This window comes from Amphiura filiformis, chromosome 5 (assembly GCF_039555335.1).
Source record: "Amphiura filiformis chromosome 5, Afil_fr2py, whole genome shotgun sequence".
In the NCBI taxonomy this organism is placed as follows: Eukaryota; Metazoa; Echinodermata; class Ophiuroidea; order Amphilepidida; family Amphiuridae; genus Amphiura; species Amphiura filiformis.
The window spans coordinates 74,228,844-74,248,963 of NC_092632.1; the positions used below are offsets into that span (position 1 = coordinate 74,228,844).

The window sequence follows — 20,120 nt, forward strand, 5'->3', positions numbered from 1 at the left end:
TAACACACAGTACGTACACGGCGTGCGGGACGGTGATCTACACAACAAAGGGTTGTACCATAACATGGTACGACCATATGACCATATGCGCTGGTAGTAAATTCCAATTTTCTTTGCTTTGCCGTAGTTGTTCGGCTCAAAAATAAAGGGGATATATCTGACAGTAAAACTAACATTTTATGGCAAAGAAATGCTAATCTAATTTGTATGAAAATGTTATAATATGGCTTTAATCAAACTGATTTCAATTGCCCATCCGAGTACATCCTTACTCATTTTCACCGACAACCATGGACCCATATTGTGCGTGCCTAGAAAAAATGTCGAAAGTGGTATTCCCACTTACAAAATGCATTATTACGACGGAATTATTAGTCGAACGCATACACAATGCTCATAACACACAGTACGAACACGGCGTGCGAGACAGTGATCTACACAACAAAGGGTTGTACCATAACATGACTGAAGGAGTGGTACGTACATGTACTGGAGACATATGCGCTGGTAGTAAATTCAATTTTCTTTGCTTTGCCGTAGTTGTTCGGCTCAAAAATAAAAGGGATATATCTGACAGTAAAACTAACATTTTATGGCAAAAGAAATGCTAATCTAATTTGTATGAAAATGTTATAATATGGCTTTAATCAAACTGATTTCAATTGCCCATCCGAGTACATCCTTACTCATTTTCACCGACAACCATGGACCCATATTGTGCGTGCCTAGAAAAAATGTCGAAAGTGGTATTCCCACTTTCCACATTTTTTCCAAGCCTGCTGGCCAACTGATTCAATCTGGCCTTCCCATTGGAACTGTGATTGAGCAGTGAAAATAAGACATATATTGTATCTTTGATAGAATCAACAGGAGATATGTATACACTAGCCTATACTTTGATCAGTGTCAAATTAAGGGACCTCATAATTCGGAGGGAAATTTGTCTTTTTGAAGGGAAATTTTGATCATCTTCCATGGAAATTTTCATTTTTTCAAGCCCTGTTGGCCAGATCTAGCATGCAGGTCAAATGTCATACTCGCCTACATTAGAGCTACATGTGATTTGTTTGTTTGTTTTCAGAAATTTTTCTTGAAGAGAAAGTTGAGGTATTATCACTGGGGAGGAATGATATTGACAATGGTAAGTTTTGTTCCTCATTTATTGATAAAGAATAAGCTTCTGTCTAGAAAATATCACACACCAAAAATCAATTGTTACAGACTTAATATGTATTACCATTTTTAGGATATAAACCAAAATATTGATAGAAACCTTTGTGAGAAACTCTTTGGGGGGGGTAAAATGTTAATGTTTCAGGTTGGGATGGAGGTTAGCATTTACATTTTGAGAGCGTGCAACGCATGGGAGTGGGGTTCTGATTGGCTGAATCAATCGTCTGACAATCATAGCAACAGACCGATAATCTGATTGGCCGATTGTGCGTCAAATCGTTGGTCGGCGCAGATCGGCACCCATGAAGTGAACACAAAGCTCTGTGTATGTCGCTCATTAACAGGACGCTCACATCAATCTGAGCAAGGGACTGCCATTCTTCTCTGAAACCCAGTGTAGTTACACCATCTGATTGGAAACATTGTGACAACCTTGTCAGTGATCACTGGAATCTCAATTTCAAGAATAGCAATTTCCAGAAGTTGCCGGCATTGTGACATTGATTTTTGTCATCTTGCAACAGACCGATAATCTGATTGGCCGATTGTGCGTCAAATCGTTGGTCGGCGCAGATCGGCACCCATGAAGTGAACACAAAGCTCTGTGTATGTCGCTCATTAACAGGACGCTCACATCAATCTGAGCAAGGGACTGCCATTCTTCTCTGAAACCCAGTGTAGTTACACCATCTGATTGGAAACATTGTGACAACCTTGTCAGTGATCACTGGAATCTCAATTTCAAGAATAGCAATTTCCAGAAGTTGCCGGCATTGTGACATTGATTTTTGTCATCTTGCAACAGACCGATAATCTGATTGGCCGATTGTGCGTCAAATCGTTGGTCGGCGCAGATCGGCACCCATGAAGTGAACACAAAGCTCTGTGTATGTCGCTCATTAACAGGGCGCTCACATCAATCTGAGCAAGGGACTGCCGTTTTTCTCTGAAACCCAGTGTAGTTACACCATCTGATTGGAAACATTGTGACAACCTTGTCAGTGATCACTGGAATTTCAATTTCAAGAATAGCAATTTCCAGAAGTTGCCAGCATTGTGACATTGAGTTTTGTCATCTTGTTTCAGTTTGGTCTAGTATTAGTAGGAATATCTAGTATCTTTGATGAAGAAAGAAAAGGAACATCAGCTGGTTCTGGTGGACAAATAATTTTAGGTAAGGAAATTAATAGTAGTAAAAATGATTGTTAAATTGTGAATAGATTCATTAAGGCTCGGTCAAAAACCTTTGCACAGTATTGTTTCAAAAGACCTGAGAGTACATCAGACACACCAAATTACATTCTGAATACGAGGAATGTCCTTCAGATATCAAATATTTTAAATTTTTCGTAATATATAACAAATTTTATGGCAAGATTGAAATTTTTGACATTTAACAGTCCTCTAAGTAAACTTTATAAATCTAATGATATGAACTTAAAATGTATGTAGCTGGGATGAAACGCTGACCATAAATTGAAAATTTTGACTTTTCGTATTGAAGATACACATTTTTTCCCCAAAAGGCCTAAAATTTTTTGGTATTTTTTTGGAAAAAATGTATATCTTCAACACAAAAGATCCAAATTTGCATATGATGGATGGCTTTTCACCCCAACTACAAACATATCATTAGATTTATACAATTTACTTAGAGGACTGTTAAATATTAAAAAATGTTAATATTTAACGATTTAGCATAAAATTTGTATTATATCACAAATTTCAAAAAGATCAAATTTATTTGATATTAGAAGAACATTCCTCGTATTCAAAATGCAATTTGGTGTGTCTGATGTGCTATCAGGTCCCACCAATAAAATAGGTGAAAACATCGCTATCCGAGCCCTTAATGGAATGAACATTTTCAATTTTGTTAGTCAAAACTAGCTGGTAAGGATTGTGACAAATTGTTCAAAAATAATTTCTTGATTTGGTCAAACAAAATGCACGAGGCAGTGTGAATAATATTCACATTGAGACCTGTTCTCACAATATGAGCGGAAAGTCGACAGGAAAGAAAAGGAGATATAGTTCATTGAAAATGCCAGGAAACAGAGAATTCTGGTTTGCTATATTGACTTTAGAACACCAAGTGAGCGAGCAACCCTAGCAAGTGCTATATCTTTTTTTGAAGCTAATGATACAGAGACTATGAAACTTGTCATAACTTGAAAATAAAGATTTGCAATTTCCCTCTCATTTTATGGAAGCAGACCTGTCAAATTAAACCACTATCATTTATCCTTATGTCATTCCAGTTTCACTGACCAAAAGGTGATAAAACAAACACACCGCCTTTGGCTAGCTTGGCTAGCTTACACCTCCTTTGGCTAGCTTACATCTCCATTGGCTAGCTTACAATAGACAGACAATAGCCCAACCCAATGATACATTTAAATGGTAGTAAAATATGTGATCCCACTTATGACACCATGGAGATCAGTATTGAGGTTAATTTTATCACTTTTTTCTTTGGGCAATCACAAGTATATGTCTATCTAAATGCAAGTTATGGTAGGGCTAGGGAATTTTAATACATTTTACACTTATTTTGAACACATGGAGGACAAGTTAAAAATTAATCATTGTTTTTTTTTCACATTTTAAGGAGTTCTTATGAAATGCATTTTTGTCCCCTGCAACAATGGGGCATTTATTCCTCAACAGCACATAACTCAAATAGCACATAATAACAAATACGAGGGGGTATCCAAAAGTTTTTGACATCCCTCAGAAGCGAAGGAGCTATATCGATGAAATTTTGTCAGTGCAATTACTGGTCCTTTTGTACATTATGGTCCAAAAATGGTCTCATCAGTATGTTTACTTTTTTTTTTTTTTTTTTTACAGGTGGCGCCAGATGGGCAGTAGGCGCATAACCTGTTGCTTTTGAAAAAATGGTGAAAATTGAAGACGCATGAGCGTGATTAAGTTCCTGCATTTGAAGGTTAGGCCTACAATGCTCAGAAAATCTATGATGAAATGAAAGCTATCTATGGTGATGATTGCCCATCATATGGCACTGTTACTTTTTGAAAAAAAATTTCCAAACTGGCACATGTCCCTCACAGATGAGCCAAGTGGGCGTCCATCACTTTTCAGGATGATCCTCCACTTTTTTGAAATTCAAAGTGGAGGATCTTATCATGAAAAGGTTATGGACGCCCACATCTTGGCTCACCTGTGAGAAATGAAAACATACTTATGAGACCATTTTTTGGACTATAAGTGCCACATAATGGGCAATCACACTGAAATAGCTTTCATTTCATATAGATTTTCTGAGCATTGTAGGCCTAACTCTTCAAATGCAGGAACTTAATCACGCTGCGTGCCTCAATTTTCACCATTTTACAGGTTATGCGCCTACTGCCCATCTGGCGCCACCTGCACCACTAGCATAACAGATTCCTGCAAATGTTAACCGTTTTTGAGAAAATCTCAAAATGTGATTTTACTTTACTGACTCAAGGTAGGTATACGGACTCATAGGAGGAATATTACATAATATAGCTCATCTGCATCTCCTTGGCTACCTACCTTGAGACTTTTTTCAAGTGAAATTCCCTTTAAATAGAATATATACATCAAACAATATTTGTCATTTATTTATTTGATCTTACAGGTATAGTACTGATCTTGGCTGGGCAACTTGTGAATGGAGTCCAAATGATTATAGAAGAATTATTCCTTAAACACAGAGGCTTCCCACCACTACAGGTCAGTTACAAAAATGGGATTTTACTTTATTCCCACCATTGCTCTTGACATTGGTTGAAGAATCGCATGATTATAATGTGTCAATTGAAATGTCATCAGGCATGAGTACTTTCTTGATAAGGAATTCCTATGATTTTTTTTGCCTAAATGTCTGTTTTGATTTGTTTGTAGCCTACTTTGGGGGATGTTGATATCATTTCATGCATTTTCCATGCTTTCTTTAATAATTCCTGTTTTCAGTATAATTTATTTTAACTGTAATAGCACAATCAGCTAAAAACAAGAAAAGTCTAACACTTGCAGATACATTAGAATATGTGCAATGTCATAGATAGATGAAAGTGAGATGAAAACAGAACTGCTTGCTGGGGGATCATGTATTTTCAGAACACTTTCGGGTCAATTCAGAGTCAGACCCCAAATATCAATGTATTTGGTATTGAGTGACTTCAGTAGTGCATAGAAACAAAGAAACAGACATTTGAGAACTCCCCACTAATAATGGTTCACAGAACTGTTAGCAATGCAATTCCATTGCTATTTCATGCATTTTCTCATTTGGATCAATATAAGCTGATGCTTGTGAATATTTTTTAATATTCATGCCTTTTTTTAAAGAAATAGTCCAATTTGAATCATGGAACTCCAAAACAAAAAAAATGGATAATCTTTGTCACACCTTGAGGTGTAGCCTATTTGATTATAGTATTCTGCAGGGTTGCCAAAAGATTTCAGCCCGAATCGCGGGTCAAATAATCAAAAAGTCGCCCAATTTTCTCTTAACCATTGGTTTCTATGGGGCAGGAAACTAGCGGAAGTCGCGGGAGCCAATGTTGAAAAGTCGCCCAATTTTTTTCTTAACCATTGGTTTCTATGGGACCGGAAATTGTCAAAAGTCGCGGGAAAAATCTTCAAAAGTCGCCCAATTGGGCTACCAAATCGCGGGTTTGGCAACCCTGGTATTCTGATGAGGACTTCATAAAATATTAGGCCAAAAAAAAAAATTATTGTGTTGCCCTCAACCGCCCGACCCTAAATCCTGAAAAAAATCAACGTTTTTGACTTAAAATTAATATTTTATTGAAATACTAGTCTTTAATTGATGTTTAACAGGTATCCAGAAGTCAAAATTGACTAATGTCTTCTAATTGAAGAAGCATTATTTAATATTTGAGGGGATATTTTAAAACTGAAGGTTTGAAAAGAAAAAAAAAAAGAAATCCGACCGTCCGACCCAACTTTCCCATTTTCCCACTTGAGGGCAACACAACAATATTTTTTTTGGGCCTTATAGAGTTCACTACTTCATATCCCAATTCTTAACAGTATATTTGCCAAATGCTTTTGTAGTTCAATAACCCTAATGCCCCTGGTACTCCTTGGAGAAGGAAAGGACGAAAGAAAGAAAGGAAAATTTTTTTTTCTCAGGTGCTGTTTTGAACCATGGGCTGTTTAGGGATACCTTGCCACAGGGGTCTACCTTGTCCAGTCAAGCTTTCCGTGCTCATATGACTGTTCACATGATGACGCAATCTCATCATATGTGAGATACCTGGTAGGCAAATGTTCTCAACATAGATCCAAATAGTAAATTAGGTACTCAAGAAATACCCAATTTACTATTTGGATCTGTGTTGAGAACATTTGCTTGCCAGTGATTTATGAACGATCCTGATGAATCTGTTCAGAGATGTGAGATACATGCGCTTGCAGATGCTTTGTGAATTTAGCTGTTTTGATGTTTGGTTCAGTTATGCAAGTGTCAGTTTGAAGCTTGAACCTACCCTCCTCAAGCCTTCGACGCTACATCGGTGTAGATTCAACGCTAAAGCCGTGCCGGTATTGCCCTGCATGTTTCTCATTGCCAGTTAAACACTTGTGTCAAAGTAATCAGTAATCCTATTGTTACTAAGAGTATAATAAGCTTGCAATTATGTCTGTACAATTGTTATTGTACAGCTCTATTCTTTATCAATAAATCAATAACAGGTTCCATTTGTCAGAATAAGAATTTTTCCTTTTTATTTTTATTTTGGCAGGTTGTTGGTATGGAAGGAACCTTTGGATTTTTGATACTTTCTTTTGTAAGTATGTTTCACTTTCAAATAACTTCAAACAAGACCCTCTACATGATTTTCCAATGTTTAGGCTAATGAAGGCATTAATAGCAGTTTTAGGTAATGATGATGGGTTGGTACTCTGGCTCGAAGTTCTGCATATCCTGACGTGAGGTGCGTAGTAATGATATACGATCGGCGTGATAACATCACAGGCCTATCCGCAATGCTTATGAGATTTAATGAAAAGGTTAATTTGATAAAACAGTTCAAGTTGAACACTTAGAGGAATCAGCCATCATGACCGCCCCTATTGAATGCAAGCCCAAGCTTTGGAAAAGATACGTCGACGATATTCTGGAAGTAGTAGCCAAAGACGCAGTGATACCGCTTACTGACCATCTTAACCAAGTCGATGACACACAGTCCATCAAATTCACTTTCGAGAAAGAAGTCAAAGGAAAGATACCATTCTTAGACACTCTAATTGTTACGCCGCAAAGATGGGTCCGTGAAGCTTTTAGTTTATCGCAAAGCCACCCACACAAACCAGTACTTGAACTTCAAATCGCACCACCCCCTACATCAAAAACTTGGGGTAGTTCGCACACTGTTAGATAGGAAAGACAAGATTGTCACCGAAGCTCAGGACAAAGAGGAGGAGGAGAAGATAATTAAAGGTGCCTTAAAACAGTGTGGATACCCGGACTGGTATATAAAAAAATATACAGTTCAAGTTGAACTTTGGTTATCCCTGCAGTGCAGGGGCTGCACCAATTTCTCAGATTGTGTTCCATTACTCAGGCCAAAGTCAGAAATTGTGAAAAATGAGTTACTACCATTACTAATTGTGCCATGTCATGTCAAAAGGAGACACTTTTGGGCAGGATCGTAAATGGAGAAATAGCCAAAAATCTCTCGGTGATTTTTTCACAATTTGGGTTTGTTGCTTAATTTGTGATGTTATTAATGTTAAAAATATTGTCTGATAGTTTCAGACCGAATATAACTGGCATCTTGTATTTTTTGAGGCATTTTTCAAGGTAATTCCTACTTCCAACATTGTCAATAGTATTTTTAAAGGCTGATATCTCAATTTCCAATTTTATAATACCATAACTTACGAACTCAATTTCTTCGCTTAGAAATTTCATTGGGGAAAATGGCCTTGTGGAGCAAAATATCTCTATTATTTAAGATTATGTAAAACACTCAAAATTGTTAACCTGCCCAAAAGTGTCTCCTGTTGACATGGCACGTCACAATTTGCTCAGTACCTGGACTTACTGATGTTGAATTTCCAGGTCTCTTGAATACTTGGTTGCAAAGTTATGAGCCTTTTATATGTCCATTGTTTGTGTTTTTTACTCCTCTGTTTTTGCCTTTATCTCAGTTTCTTTATTGCCGACTTTAGCCTGATTGGATCAGATCTGGTCACATATTGACTCTTTCCAATTATGTTGTGTCTCAATTTCAGATAGTACTGCCAATATTATACTTCATTCCTGATGAGGCTGCCTACAGTGGTCGATATGAAGACAGCATAGATGCATTATATCAAATTAAGAATAGTCCCAAGCTATTAATGTTCTGTTTATTCTACCTCACATCTATTGCATTCTATAACTACTTTGGTTTAGCTGTTACCAAATCTTTAACAGGTAAGAAAGCCATGCTAATTTGTGGAACATTTTGATATCCTTACTACAAATACAGCACCTTGACTTTGACGAAATACTGGCCAACGTTCCCTGCGGGAATCGGTCTTGATATAATAGGTCTTGATTTTTACAGGGTATGTTAGTTCATTACAGTACATAACAATCATGGACAATTTTAGAATTTTGGAAGATAAAAAAAAGAGGCATCCTTGTCCTGGGCATTTATTTGAGGGGGGGACTATTTGAGGAAATATGGTAAATGATTATTGAAATTAATATATAATATAAGATTGATATTAATAGTCACCCCCTTCAATTACATACCCCGAACCACTTTCAGATGTTTCAAAAATGTTAATATTTCCATGATATCTTGTATAGTAAGCTTTCCAAGGTACACACATGGTTGCTAATGGCGTCGGTAATTGGCAAAAATCTGGTCGTAAACCCGGGAACTGCACTGGAAGTCATCGTTCCTAAGTTCCTAAGTTTTATGCTTACCTAATGATTTTAACTGGAATTATCATTCTAAAAAAATGACCTGTAATAAACACCCCCCCCTTTGGAAAATGCAGCGCCCCCAGGGGCAACTATTCGAGGAAATACAGCATATCATTTATTAATTTAACATGGATAGATACATATAATTTTAGTTAGTTGCAACATGTCTGTTGTATTGAGCTTTTACATTTGAAATCAATACACCCCCTTTGGAAGACAAGACCTTAATCTCTCACACAGGGCGGTAGGTTTCAAATTGAGTCACCATTTAGGTAACTCCATTTGAAGTTCACACTCCCTGTGTGGAAGATTAAGGTCATGCCTTCCATAGGGGATGTATGGACTCAACTGGAACAGCCCAATGAAAAGTACAAAGACCCAGTCCAATGGAGCCTGCCTGGTAATTTACTTATTTGCTGCCACCTGCAGTTGCAAATTACCTATTTGTCATTCCACCCAGCGAATGTCATTAGTTCTTATTAGTCCACAATATACTACAGGCATGAGAATTTGCAGTTTTAAAACTGAATTCATTTTTTTCAGTCAAAATGTCCGCAACTTTATTTAATTTCAGATGTTTTTGGTACTCTTTGCCCAATTTCATGCATATTTTCATTTTTTTCAGGTTTTTTTACATACTACTAAGTAGTGTGATACTAATGAGTTGTATGTGTTTGTCTTGTTTATATGGGTGTGTTTGGGAGGTGGTGGTGGTGGTTAGGGGTGTGTTGGTGTTGGTGTGGGGGTGTTTGTGTGTGTGTTTCTTTGTCTTTAGGTTTCAATAGAACTTTAAGAAAACATGTTAGTAGACCTGTGGTTCTGGATATGAATTTGGTGGTAGCATGCAAGGAAGTTGGAAAGCTTTCTTTTTAAGGGGAGGGGGAGGGCAGGCAACCTTTTAACAAAGTCTGGTACTTCCATGGTTCATGTGAAAGATCACTTTTTCATGACACACACCTTCACATGAAGCATTTCAAACATTCAACTTTCTTTGACTTGGAGTGTGAATTTCAAATGGGGTTACCTGAATGGGCGACTCCATCGAGAAATGTACACACCCTGTGCTGGAGATTAAGACCATGTTTACCATTGGGGGTGTATCCATGTCAACTGGGATGGCCCACTATTCCCATATTAACCATTTTGTTTTGTGTTTTTTGCCAGCTGTTCACAGAACCCTAATAGATGCGTGTAGGACAATAGTAGTGTGGGTCGTAGACCTGTTTATTTTCTACCTCATTGATGAGTCATTTGGGGAGTCATTCGACATCACATATGGCATCCTTCAAAGTAAGTTTATTGGGCTTTATGTTGTATATATTGTAGCATTCAATTACTGAGAGTACAGTAGGTCACTCACAAGTAGGTTTGCATGACTTGTTTAGAAGTTGACTAGTCGTCGCCAAATAGTAGCGACTGTGATGACAACTACTTGGTTAAAATCTGAATAAACGATTGTGGTGTCTTAGTGCATAAAATGGACAAATTAAAGTATGAGCGGGTAAAGTAAAATGTATAGTGAAAGCGACATGTTACACAACCGTTTAATGCCTTCAACTCAAGGCTTACTGGCTTTATGTAAGCTGTACCTATGGATTCATCCCCAAGATTTATCCAGACTTCTTTTATGAATGTACTTGTAGTGCCATGAGTGCCATTAAGTGTAAAATCTATGAATGTTATCTGAAGGTTAACATGTTATTATACGTGAGATTGTAGATAGGTACAGCTTACGTAATGTAAGTTAACTTGAGGGCGCCATAGGTAAAAGTTGTCGTAATAAACCACCGTAATTAAGGACCTAAAACACTAATTTCGCCCCTTGTGGTTCTGGATAAGAATTTGGTGTAGCATGCAAGGAAGTTGGTATTAACTTTCTTTTTAAGGGGAATTGGCCAATACAAGCTACCTAGAGTCTACGATTCTATTTTGAGGTCAAGTGTCCAAAAGGTCGCTGACCCCTAACTTGGGTTGCCAGTCTGCAGATGAAAGTTTCCACTGAAGTGTCCACTAAAAATTCCAGTTACACAAATTTTTGTGTTGTGATCAAAGGTTAAAACCACTAAATTATGTTTACTACCAACACAGATGAACCTTCATTCTTAAACCCAAAACACTGTTAAAATGTCAGAAATAAACAAAGATATAATATAGACAAGCGTCATAGCTAGCTTTTTAGTGTGCGGGGAGGGGGGGCCAAATTTTTTTTTTGGGGGGTGCAATTTGCTACCTCCATGGCGCCCCTGGCTATGCCACAAATATAGACCAATTGCCACAACATTTATACACTTATTTGTGCTCTTTGAGGATACGATAGATAGGCAACTATCACCAAGTCAAAGTCAAAAGTTGTGACTACATCCAATAGTCATGACCACTATAGTTGCCTTAGTCATGCAATTTTGACTGGGGGTACTCCATATACCTTCTACTGTGTGTATGTGCCACCTTCAAGGACCCCTATTTCAAGCTCTCTTTCCATACCCAAGGCCCTACATCAATTTCTGTTTCCATTCTGGAGACTTGAAGTTCAAAGAACCTTTGGTTAAAATTTCCTACAAAATTGATACACTAAAATTTGAACTCCAAGCACTTATATATGAGAAATTTTCGCCAAAAGGGTATTGAACAAAGCCCCATTTCTAGTTCTTGAAATCTCATTTTATGTCCGCAAACTCCGGTCCGAAGCTGGCATTTTTGAAATCTGGGCAGTACGTATCTACCAAAAGCACACGTTTGATACTTGCCCATCGGTAACTGAGAGTTGTAAATCCACAGGGCAAGTTGTGGCAGCTGTTACTTGCCCTGTTGTTTAGTTGTAATTATCAATGTTGTTTAAATGCAGGTGCATACCCTGGGTTTTAATTGGGGATATAAGACTTTAAAAAAAAGTAGACATTTACCCTTTCTGGCAAAAAATGAGTAGTGAAAAGTTGAAGAGAAAAAAAAAAAAGAAGAAAAGCAAATAATGGTAACCATCTTAATAGTGTCAGCATTACAGCCTTCAAGCAAACATAAACATGATTATGACAAAAAAAGTCACCATCCAACATTTCCCGAGATTAAAATTTCTCTATCCCTGACTCATTAGAGCCATAATGTACGATCTTATAATATGAAATTGGTTAATTTTTTTCAAACCTGATTTTTTTGCTTATTTGTAATGTTTACACATGTCCCAACTTGCACCTAAATGGAATCGGCCAAATTTGTTGTCTTTGTAGGTCAACATATTATCATAATTTATGATAATATGTCCTCCCATAGAACTGCGTGTTAAATGGCCAGTGGGGTTTCTTTCAATTTACCTTGTTATTTCAACATAAATTGGACATCAACCATTCCCGGCAGTTATTACTAATATTATTTCAACATTTTGAATAAAGAATAACAAAATTGAAATTTGACGGAAATCGTACATTAAGGCTTTAAGGTGGTTTATCGGCTAAAGTGTCATGCACAGAATTCCTTGAAAATGGTAGGATGTGTGTATTTTGAATTCACAAGCTATTTCAGAATTCTAAGAATTTCTATTTTAACTACAGCATCCACATTGCTACTTGAAAGCAACTGTTCTTAGAATCTGACCTCTGTCGTTTTTATTTGTCTCTCATTCTTTTAATAGCCCCACTCTCTTAACTGGAAAAAGGGGCACTCCACCTTTTTTCAATTGTGTCACCCATTCAAATAACCTTAACCCCACACAGTGTAATTTACCCATTACCAACTTCAAAGTAATGCGCCATATTGCCTTAGCTCCAAAGCTGCAGCACCCATATTTATCCAACAGTCAAATATGTTGAAAAATCACTCATGAAGTTTCATGTTCAATTTTTTCAGGTTCAAATTATTGTTAAATTATTCAAATGCTTATATTTACATCATAATGTATTTGAGAATAAACATTGACTTTGTTGTATATTTTACACCCTGCTACAACTGGTACACTCAGCCAGCAGTATAGTGTTTCTGCATGCAGGTCGTATCAACAGAATCCATGTGTGCATAGCCGACCCCCATTCACGTACACCCCCACACACCCGGGAAACACACACAGCGGCCATGCGAAAGATGGATTTTTAATGTCACAAAAAACAAAAGATCCGCCAAATTTGCAAGGGATCCGCTTCACAACCTTCAGCGCATTCCACGCTACGATACGTCAATGACAGATACTGAGATAGACATTGACATTCATACACACACAAAATAAATATTTGCAATTAAAAATTCGTGTTTTTGAATGATTTTGAATTTTATCAATGAAATTGCAGCGATATCGTCATTGGGTTAACGATTTCCCAAACACTGATTGGTTGATTGCGTCACTGTCAGTGATCTGTGCATGCACTGTACGGAATGATTTTTCGTATGGGTAAAATACACTGTGCCCCATTAGAAATCCACACTCCTTGTGTCATTTCTTCCATGTTTGAATTTCAACTGTATAGCTCATTTCTAACATGCTTTGGAAGTAAAACTGTTGAATTTCTTCAAACAAAATAAAACAGCGATTAAAGTAAGAAACACAATAATGGTGACAACAAATAGGAGGGTAGGAACCTGAGACGAAAATACCAACAGGGATTGGAAGCACGACCCAATTCACCCGTGTTCAATGAGCTAGGTCTGTTACGGCTTTATGTGCATGCATGCTCAGATGAATTGACCCAATTTTCTGCTTCAATAACTAATTGTACCTAATGCGCATGAGCAGTCCAAATAGACTGGCGCAACATTTAACATGACCTCGCTTGGATCAAAACAAACTTGACAGGATGGACTATGTGTATGTGAATTGGGAACAAACTTGTGCTGCAAACTACATAATTTATTATTGAGACTTACATCATGATTTTTAACCATTGCAATGCATCAAGGAAATAATACACCATGTATATAATGGGCAACTTTAAATTTACCTAAGTTTTTGCATTAATATGTAGTTTGAAGCACAAGTTTGTTTTCGATCTGAGCATGCGCATAAAGCTGTAACAGACCTGGCTCATTTGTGCAAGTATCATATTGACACGTCTGTGATATTGTTTCATATCACACGACTAAGAACCAATAAGATTGCAGGAACTGTTTAAGAATTTCTATTTTAACTACAGCGTCCACATTGCTACTTGGAAGCAACTGTTCTTGGAATCTGACCTCTACCATTTTTATCAGTCTCATTCTTTTAATAGCCCCACCCTCTTAACTGGAAAAAGGGGCACTCCACCTTTTTTCAATGTCATAACTATTGAGCATGGTGGAAATGGAAGGAAAAGCAAACTTGGAAGCAACTGTTCTTGTAACCTTTACCTCTACAATTCTCTCATTCTTTGAATAGCCCACCCTCTTTTAAGGCACTCCACCCTTTTTTCAATGTCATAACTATTGAGCAAAGTGAAAATGAAGGAAAAACAAAATCAGGATGAAAAAAATTCAACATTTGAAAAGTGAATGTAATGATTTGTGAAGTTATTTTCATATTTGCAAAACCAATATCAATTTTTCACAGAAAATAATGATGACTACTTTGACCTTCATCTGGAGACTGACAACCCAAGTTTGGGATCAGTGACCTTTTGGACACTTGACCCCAAAACCCGTTCGTACACTCTGGGTAACTTGTATCGGCCCCCGTCATGGTTGAGAGATGGTTGGTTGACTCTGATGTAAATTGACTAATAAATGAAAATAATGGTAGAAGAAAATATGCACTTAGGGATCCAATCAAGTTTCACCTTTGTTCACCGCCGTTTAACAATGATGCGTCCATGTTCTACGGTGTTGTCTGTGTGGTTTACTTCTCAAGTAAACCATGCTGGATGCACCGGACACAAGTTGTTAACTGGTGATGAACACTGTGAATCCCTTTTAACAACAAAAACAAGCTAAAGTTTGTCAATCTGCTGGATTCTTTCATGAGGAATATCCAGTTTAGTCATTGCCATTCAACATTACAAGAAGATTGTTGATTTTTCTGTTGATATCAGATCGAACAACATAATAAAACGGCAATGTTTAGCTGCTTTCTCCAAAATAATGAATAAAACATGTAAGCGCACAGAAGTTCCAGGAATGGCAAATTTTATGCGCTAATGTAACAAAATACCTAACGTAAGATTAACAATGGTTGGCTCCCATACAAAGGTATGTAGGAAGAGATGTTGAATACATAAGTAGGGTGTCAATTAAAGCCACTATTATTTATATTTTAGAGTTTGAAAATGGGGTTTATTGCATGTGAACCCTTTATGAGATTACACCAAGATATTCTGAATGCATTGCCCATTAAACAAGCTACAATATCCTGAATATTGGATGCTGATATTATACTCTGACCAGGCTATATAACAGGCATTAATGTTTGCCTCATCAAAAGAGGTGAGAATCATGTTGTGAATGCACAACCACAAGTCCCCAAGCATCCCTCTGAATGCACTGACCAATTAACAGTTTCTCTTTGACATTAAATGCAATAGTTAAGGGCTGGGGTATGAACGTTTGGACAGTATTTATTTTGGGACATTAGAGCACATCAGACATATCGAATTGCATTCTGAATATGAAGAATGTCATTCTGATATCAAATAATTTTGATTTTTTGAAATTCGCAAATTAATACACATTTTATGGCAAATCATTAAAATTGATATTTTTGATATTTAACAGTACTTGAAGTAAACTTTATAAATCTGATGATTTATACTTAAAGTGTATGTAGGTGGGATGAAAAGCCGACGATCAATTGAAAATTTTGACCTTTCATTATTGAAGATATGGATTTTTTTCCCAAAACACCAAAAAAAATTAGGTCTTTTTGGGAAAAAATCCATATCTTCAATATGAAAGGTCAAAATTTTCAATTGACCGTCGGCTTTTCCTCCCTGCTACATACACTTTAAGAATATATCATTAGATTTATATAATTACTTCGAGGACTGTTATAATATCAAAAATTTGAAAAATAACAAATATTTATAATATGTCATAAAATTTGTATTAGATTGAGAAAAAAAAAAAAAGAAAATTATTTGATATCAGAAAGACATGTCTTCAGTATTCAGAATGCAATTCGATAGGTCTGAGGTGCTCTCATGTCCCACAAAAAATACTGTCGTAAACGCATAATAAACGCTCATTTTGGATCCCTTAACTGTGCATAACATTTGATTTATCATAAAAATGTGCCAGATATAACTCAAGCTGTGATTATCTGACCAAAAGGGCAATTATCAATAATTTAGTGAGCTAATAGTGGTTTTCGTTCACTTCTGCTTAGATATACATGTACTGAACAGAGTATACATTCATGTTGCAAAATAACATTAAAATACAAAATAAGTTGGTCTCTTCTAAGAGAAGATATCGCTAGTATCCAAGATCCTTTGCGGTCGCCGCGGTCGACTTGCTAAAACCATGCTAAAACCACGTGATATCACGTGATACGTTGTTATCGGGTATCGATTGATCAGTTGCCTCTCTCAGTTGTTTACCTTGTGTTTACTATGCAATGACCATGGACCGAACGAGAGATCGCAATTAGAAAACATCATGCTCAAGAACCATGAAATGTTTTCATTATTCAGTAGAAAACGACATACCAATAAATATTCCAGGGTATGTCAAGTCCAACTGTTGCACAATAAAGCAAAATGGTCATCTGAAATTTGGATTTCGTCAGCGAACCTGTCGAATTCCACTACCGTATCGCGTAGCATACATTCATTCATATCAAAGGAAAGTTCCACAGAAGTCTCATTTGCATAATTTCACGATATTCGGGCACAATTTCAAGATATTTATGGACATTTGCATAATTTCACGATATTCGGGCATCTATGCAGTGCATAATTTCACGATATTCGGGCACACAGAACCCTTCTCGGCACGACGTATCACATGCAATCATCATTCATATCTCACTCAGTCAGAATGCTGACTATAATTAGGGACCTACTTGAAAAATCCCAATTGTAAATCTAAATGGTTATTTATGCACATGTAAACAAATGAACAATCTTTGACTTTTGGATATATGGTATCAAAACACATGAATCCACACCACGGCCAATTGTCTTTATACACCAATCCGAGAGGCGTTTACTGTATTTGGCCCTCTATTGACGGCAACACAGATGTACCAGAGCGGGAGATTTAATTCGTAATTCAATACTCATGATTGTGTATTGAATATCACTGCTGTGTATAATTCCCGGTACAATTATGTATAGCACACAATAAATAATGGATGGAACCCCCGACCTCAGGACACCGCAGTTTACATCTGGGACACCGCAGTAATGGCGAAGTCGGATAGGTGTATATCCCTGGTCCCATCAACTCTATTTTTTGAGGTATGGTATTAATGCGGCTGTCAATTGCAATCCCGCCCCCTAGAAATAATAGGTGCATCCACCGCTCAGTCCGACACGCAGCTAGTCCGACAACACAAATTCCCTATACTTAGAGGTGCGTCAGTCCGAAATTGAAAAGCACGGCGCTAGTCCGAAAAAAAAAGCATGCACCAGTCCGAAAATAAAAACCACTGCAACAGTCCGACACGCTGCTAGTCCAAATCTGAAAGCAGTTTTCTGTCTGACACACCGTTAGTCCGAATCCGAAATACACTGCGCTAGTCCAAATTTGGAAAACATTTCTTCAGTCCGACACTGCGGTAGTCCGAAACTGAAAACCATGGTGCTAGTCCGAAACTGAAAACTACAGCGCTAGTCCGAATCTGAAAAACACTGCACTAGTCCGAATCTGAAAAACACTGCACTAGTCCGAATATCAGACTATCGCAGTGTTCCCCAATTCAAATTCGGACTAGCGCAGTGTTTTTCAAATTGAGACTAGCGCAATGGTTTTCAGTTTGGACTAGCGCAGTGTTTTTAGATTCAGACTAGCGCAGTGTCGGACTGAAGGAGTGTTTTCAGATTCGACTAGAGCAGTGGTTTTCATTTTCGGACTAGCGGCGTGTATTTTAGATTTGGACTAGCGGCGTGTCGGACTGGTGCAGTGCATTTCAGATTCGGATTAGGGGCGTGTCGGACTAGCGGAGTGTCGGACTAGCAGCGTGTCGGACTAACGCCCTGTACTCGTTTAATAGTACCTGGGCCAAGTGATGTAACACAGTCACAGGGCTGTCAACGGTCACCCGGTCAGTCCGAAACACCGTCAATCCGAACCCCTGTCAACCCAAAACCTCAAAAAGACGGTCTTATTTTTTAAAAATGCAACTTAATTTAAAAAGACGTCTTATTTCTAAAAAGGCAACTTAATTTAAAAAGACGTCTTATTTTTTAAAAGGCGTATTTTTTACAAAAATCTCCCGTTCTAAAAATAAGTCGTCTTTTAAAATAAGGTCACCTTTTCACCTCTGAAAAAGTTTAAGCAACGCTACAAAATAATGTACTGCAACACACTGAAAGATACGAGTGCTTCCACACTTTATATTTAATTTCTTTCTATTTTATTTTTAATGTACATGATTTTTTTTATGCAATACAGTATTACAATGAATAATTTTTTGTTAAAATGTAAAAATGAACAATTCAGTACCATATTCAACAGGTTTAGAAAACAATAATTTTCTTCCTGAAAATTGCAAAATATGCTCAATATTTTGGGCATGCACCATTTAACTTCAGGGGGGGGGGGCTGGAAGATTTTTGACAAAAAAAATCCTCCCACTACATGAGCAAAAACCAAAAGCTACATTGTACATGTAGTGTAAAAAAAAAATAGCTGGAAAAAAATGCATGCCGTGAAAAATAACTTTGTATTTGTATTTGTATATAGTACTACACACAGTAAATACTCATGTGAAACATTATTTTTGCATTTTTGTTAAACCATTTTTTTTTTCATTTTCAGCCAATTTGACCTCAAATGAACTTTGACCTCGTACACCATGAGGGTTCCCATAGTGCAGCTATGACTCAAGTTTGATATAAAATTGGATTGACTGAGTTTTAAAATATTGGACAAGATGTAGTCGATTCCAATATTTTAAAACTCATAGTGAGACCAATAAATACTGGGCGTAAAGCATCCAATTTTATCATTATTATGTGTTGGTTCCAATATTTCCACACACTTGGATTAAATAAAACATATAAATAATGGTTGCAATAGGATTTGAACTGTTCACATGTGTACATCCATTTCAAAACGATGCACTTGTCGGCTGCTACATGTGTCTCATTTCAAATAATAGCTAGGAATAAATACCAGACTCATCTTAAGTGGAGGTCAATTCAAATCATCCCCAAGTCACCTGGTTAAAAAGGAAGCCCCGCCAGATCATTATTCTGGGGTGAACCAAACCTGCCTGGTTATCAAATTAATCAGTGACAAGGTTATCTCTGAATTTGATAGATCCTAATTGATGTTTTAATGTTATTAATTTTAATGTTATTACATCAATTAGCATCAGAAGAACTGCTCTGGCAGGGCTTCCTCTTCAAGGAATGATCTCTGTATTCTAAACCATGTGACTTGGGATGATTTGAAGTGACCTCCACTTGTGTTGAGTCTGACATGTAGCAGCCAACAAGTGCATCATTTTGATATGGATGTACTTTGTACACACATGAGATCAAAAAGCCTTACATTAATTGTTGACACACGACTCGTGATACCATAAGGTCTTTTCCTTAGGACGACCTAAAAATTAGTAGAAAACGATAAGCTATGTTAAAAAAATGTTGTCCCTAGGGGTCAAATTTCATACTACAGGGGTCAAATTTACAAATGGTCAGATTTTGTCAAAAACCACGGCATGGTATACCTCTGGTAATAACGATTCAGAAAAGTATAGTTTGATCTATCTGTGGCATACTGTTTCAGAGATCAAAAAGGTCAGAATTAGGAGACGACTCACCAGCGGAACACTTTGGCATATAGTTTTTGACAAAATGTGAACAATTTTGAAATTTGGACCCTGTTACATAAAATTTGACACCTGTTCAACCCCAGGAAATTTTTTTGAATATTTTAACAGAAA

General features: G+C 37.1%; 1 protein-coding gene across 1 annotated transcript in view; it reads left to right on the forward strand.

The window, feature by feature from the left end:
* The window catches only part of LOC140153692 (solute carrier family 35 member F6-like), a 47,272-nt gene that overhangs the window by 12,702 nt on the left and 14,450 nt on the right, over positions 1-20,120 (forward strand). Inside the window, exons 7-12 of the mRNA XM_072176516.1 lie at positions 1,082-1,141; positions 2,260-2,347; positions 4,802-4,896; positions 6,936-6,980; positions 8,431-8,614; positions 10,280-10,405. Of these exons, the coding sequence (XP_072032617.1) occupies positions 1,082-1,141; positions 2,260-2,347; positions 4,802-4,896; positions 6,936-6,980; positions 8,431-8,614; positions 10,280-10,405 (598 nt within the window). The remainder of the gene's footprint in view (positions 1-1,081; positions 1,142-2,259; positions 2,348-4,801; positions 4,897-6,935; positions 6,981-8,430; positions 8,615-10,279; positions 10,406-20,120) is intronic.